At 41.6% G+C, this 3156-nt stretch overlaps 1 protein-coding gene across 1 annotated transcript; it reads right to left on the bottom strand.

Annotated features, from left to right (window-relative positions):
• Nucleotides 1-2863, bottom strand: dlx2b (distal-less homeobox 2b). The gene is made up of 3 exons (XM_083522159.1): nt 2324-2863; nt 1541-1725; nt 1-1439 (listed from the first exon to the last, which is right to left on the bottom strand). Exons 1-3 carry the CDS (start codon nt 2649-2651, stop codon nt 1125-1127), a joined length of 828 nt encoding a protein of 275 aa, XP_083378285.1. The 5' UTR covers nt 2652-2863; the 3' UTR covers nt 1-1124.
• Nucleotides 2864-3156: the final 293 nt, after the last annotated feature.

The raw sequence follows: 3156 nt of genomic DNA, 5'->3' as shown, positions 1-3156 counted from the left end.
TTTTCGTGTCACTCGTCACGACTTTTCCATCTAATGTATTTCAATACGATGTATCTTTCGTGCCTCTGCCACATTTTTTCTTTCTGCCACTGGGCACCACAAACGCTGTATTGAAATACATTAGATGGAAGGTCGAGACTGGGTTGAATATGCATCCTTAATTCATCCATGCCATTTGGGCAGCTTTATTTATGAATTTATATTTAGAAATTTGGCACAGAAAATGAATAAATAAAAACGTAGTAGTGTGTTCTTGTTGCTAATTTGTTGCTAAGAATCACTGAATAATGAAGAGCCCTTGTAAAGGGAATTTAATTGGAATTGGAAATCCGTCTCCTGTGGGGTTTCACATATGGATTCCCCTAAACCGAATAAACCCTAAGAAATAATTATAGCTTCTACATTTTCTAAAAGTGTATTGTACTTGATATTATCCAGGAAAACTTCAGGTTTTGTCTACACGCAGTCCCAGTTTGTAAATAAATACACTTATTTCTAACCCCTTGAGGGTCCTGTGCACTTAAAGACACTGAGTGTTCATTTCCACAAGTCCCTATATTTGTATTTGAGTTATTTTCTGCCCCAACCAACAGTAAAAACCCACCACCAGTTTCTCTGCGGTTTATTTGTCTTTCATTGCAGCCACGTTGTGAAGTTAAAGTCAGTCAGACACAGTTCTAGGTCGACATCAAAATGCATGTTTTTTTCCCTTTTTTTTATTGTGAGTACAAGTTGTATAAACAGCATGATATTTTACTCTGTAGGCCTAATATAGTCTGATAGGGGGAACAAAATTGCAATGCAACGCAATAAAAGGCTACCCGTTTTTTTTTGTTTGTTTTTTTTTTACTTGGCATGTGATTTGTCCCACTGTCCTGCGACTGCAAACAAAAAACTAATAAATAAATAGAAAAATAATTTAATGAGTCGATTTCGCTCATGCGCATTCGAGCACGCCACGGAAATCCATAGCAAATGGAAATAATAATAAAAAATAATAATAAAAAAAAAACACCAAAAATTGCATGTCGGAGTCAGTGTTTCTTCTTCTCTCCATGCTTGCATGTGCACTACAAGTTCATTGTCCTGTAACAGGTGCACTGATAGACACCTAGAGTTCACGACTAGAAAATGGCACCAGCGCTCATGGAGTTGTGATGGATTTGCGAGAGCGTGTTTGGCTGTAAATGCGCGTTCGTGGATGAGTACCATGGATAGTTGGACAAATATGATGGTGCTGTGGTGTTGGGTGGACCAGTGGTCTGCTCTGTGGTAGAGTCCCCGTCTCCTTGTTGATTTGCGGGGAAATCCCAGGAGGTATGCGGGGGAGGAGACGCCGTAGGAGATTCACCTGAACCCACGTGTTGCTCGGGTGGAATCTCCCCATTTTTCCACAACTTTTTGAACTTGGAGCGCCGGTTCTGAAACCAGATCTTCACCTGCGTAAGAGCAAGAGAAAAACAAAATATCAGAAATCACACTTTGGAAAACAGTGGGTTAATGGAGCTACAATGAATACGTGCATCATGAGATTGCTGACCTGAGTCTGCGTGAGGCCCAGAGAAGCTGCAAGTTCTGCACGCTCCGGGAGCGCCAAGTACTGGGTCTTCTGGAAGCGGCGTTGGAGAGCAGCCAGCTGGAAACTCGAGTAGATGGTTCGCGGTTTCCGGACTTTCTTTGGCTTGCCATTCACCATGCGCACCTCCGGCTCACTTTCGTCTTTCTCTAACCCGAGACACACATAAAACTTTGCTCACCATACTGCATATACCCAGTATATGTAGATGTAGAGGTTGGAAAGTTTCTGCTAGTTAGATAAAGTGGTTGGGAAACTTAGTCCTTTCTCTAGAAACGCGCACCACAATGTTTCCAACCTCTACATTTCTTCCACAAGTCTACACTGCAATTATTACTTGTTTAAACTTCGTATTTTTTTCCTTCAGTTTTTTTTTATTTTATTTGTTTAGCTTGCTTTGTTATGCTTTTTGGCAAATTATTTTTTGCCAGCTTTTTTTTTTTCAAAGTGTAAATAATAATAATAATTAAAAAAAATACACATGCAGATTTCTTTCTCTCTTTCTTTATTAAGGTTAAGACTTTTTTTTTTTTTTTTTTTTTTTTTTACCTTTTTTAACTTCTGCCTTTATTGAATCTTTAACATGGTTAATGCAATTAGGCCATTTGTTTTATCCGCTATTTGCTTACTTCTCCCTTCTTTTTCTCCTCAAATGATTTTTTTATCATTTCACATGCAACTGAATTTCTGTAGTTTGACACAATGTGCCCAATCTTTATGGCGCACGGATGCGCACCGGATCTTTACCTGGCTCTGTGGGAGTGGGTGATGAAGAACCGGGTCCGTAAGCGCCATAAGCACCGTATGAAGAGCCGAAGCCCATGTCGTATGGTTTGGGGCTGTAGGATCCGGCGCTCACTCCTCCGCCATGGGAGTAAGAGTAGGAGGCGAGCTGCGCGTAAGCCGCCGTTCCTGCGCAATTTGCGCTCTGAGGAACGCTGTAGAAACTGCTGTCGGTGACCGTGGACACTGGCAGTGTGGGAGAGTCCTGAGACTTGTGCACGGCGCTGAAGTTGCTGGAGGTAAGATGTGTTGTGTGCATATCCGAACCAAGGCTATCCAAAACCGCGGTCATCTCTCCCCTTCTGCTCCTGGGAATTAACCTTCGCAGTATATAAAACAGCAACAAACTTATGTTACTCCCACTTGGGTATATGGTTATGATCCGATGGCTTTTTAAACTTGCCGTTCTGTGAAGGATGTTTCACCTGGTAGAGACAGTGCTGCACAGGAGCCCTTGCTGAAGTCTCATAATACACTGCTGCTGGTGCTTTGGCTCTCCGGGTCCCTGTGTTCCAGATAGGAGTGGGTGGAGTCAAACTGATGGGCGGACACATCACATGGGGCAGCATGTGAGGAACCAATAGATGGATGAAGGATGAATGGATGGATGGATGAATAGACACATGGATAGATGGAAAGAGGAATTGGAATTACTTGGAGCGAAGAATAATTCTGAATAAGTATATATTTGATTTCATTCATACAGTTTCATTAAATGAGAAACACTTTTCATTTCTAACAGAGGTTAAAACAAAGTTTGTAACTTGCCTCAGCCCTCTGACGTCAAACCTGTTATG

Source organism: Silurus aristotelis (genome assembly GCF_946808225.1).
Source record: "Silurus aristotelis genome assembly, chromosome: 20".
NCBI classification, from domain to species: Eukaryota; Metazoa; Chordata; class Actinopteri; order Siluriformes; family Siluridae; genus Silurus; species Silurus aristotelis.
Note: the sequence above shows the minus strand (reverse complement) of the source record. Positions and strands in the feature narration are given on the sequence as shown.

Bases quoted from the DNA above. Each gene is read 5' to 3' on its own strand.
- dlx2b (XM_083522159.1), bottom strand. From the start codon at position 2,651: ATGACCGCGGTTTTGGATAGCCTTGGTTCGGATATGCACACAACACAT. The intron at 1,726-2,323 runs GTAAAGATCCGG...GTCTCGGGTTAG, and splicing joins ACCCACTCCCACAGAGCCAG to AGAAAGACGAAAGTGAGCCG. The intron at 1,440-1,540 runs GTCAGCAATCTC...GCTCTTACGCAG, and splicing joins TGGGCCTCACGCAGACTCAG to GTGAAGATCTGGTTTCAGAA.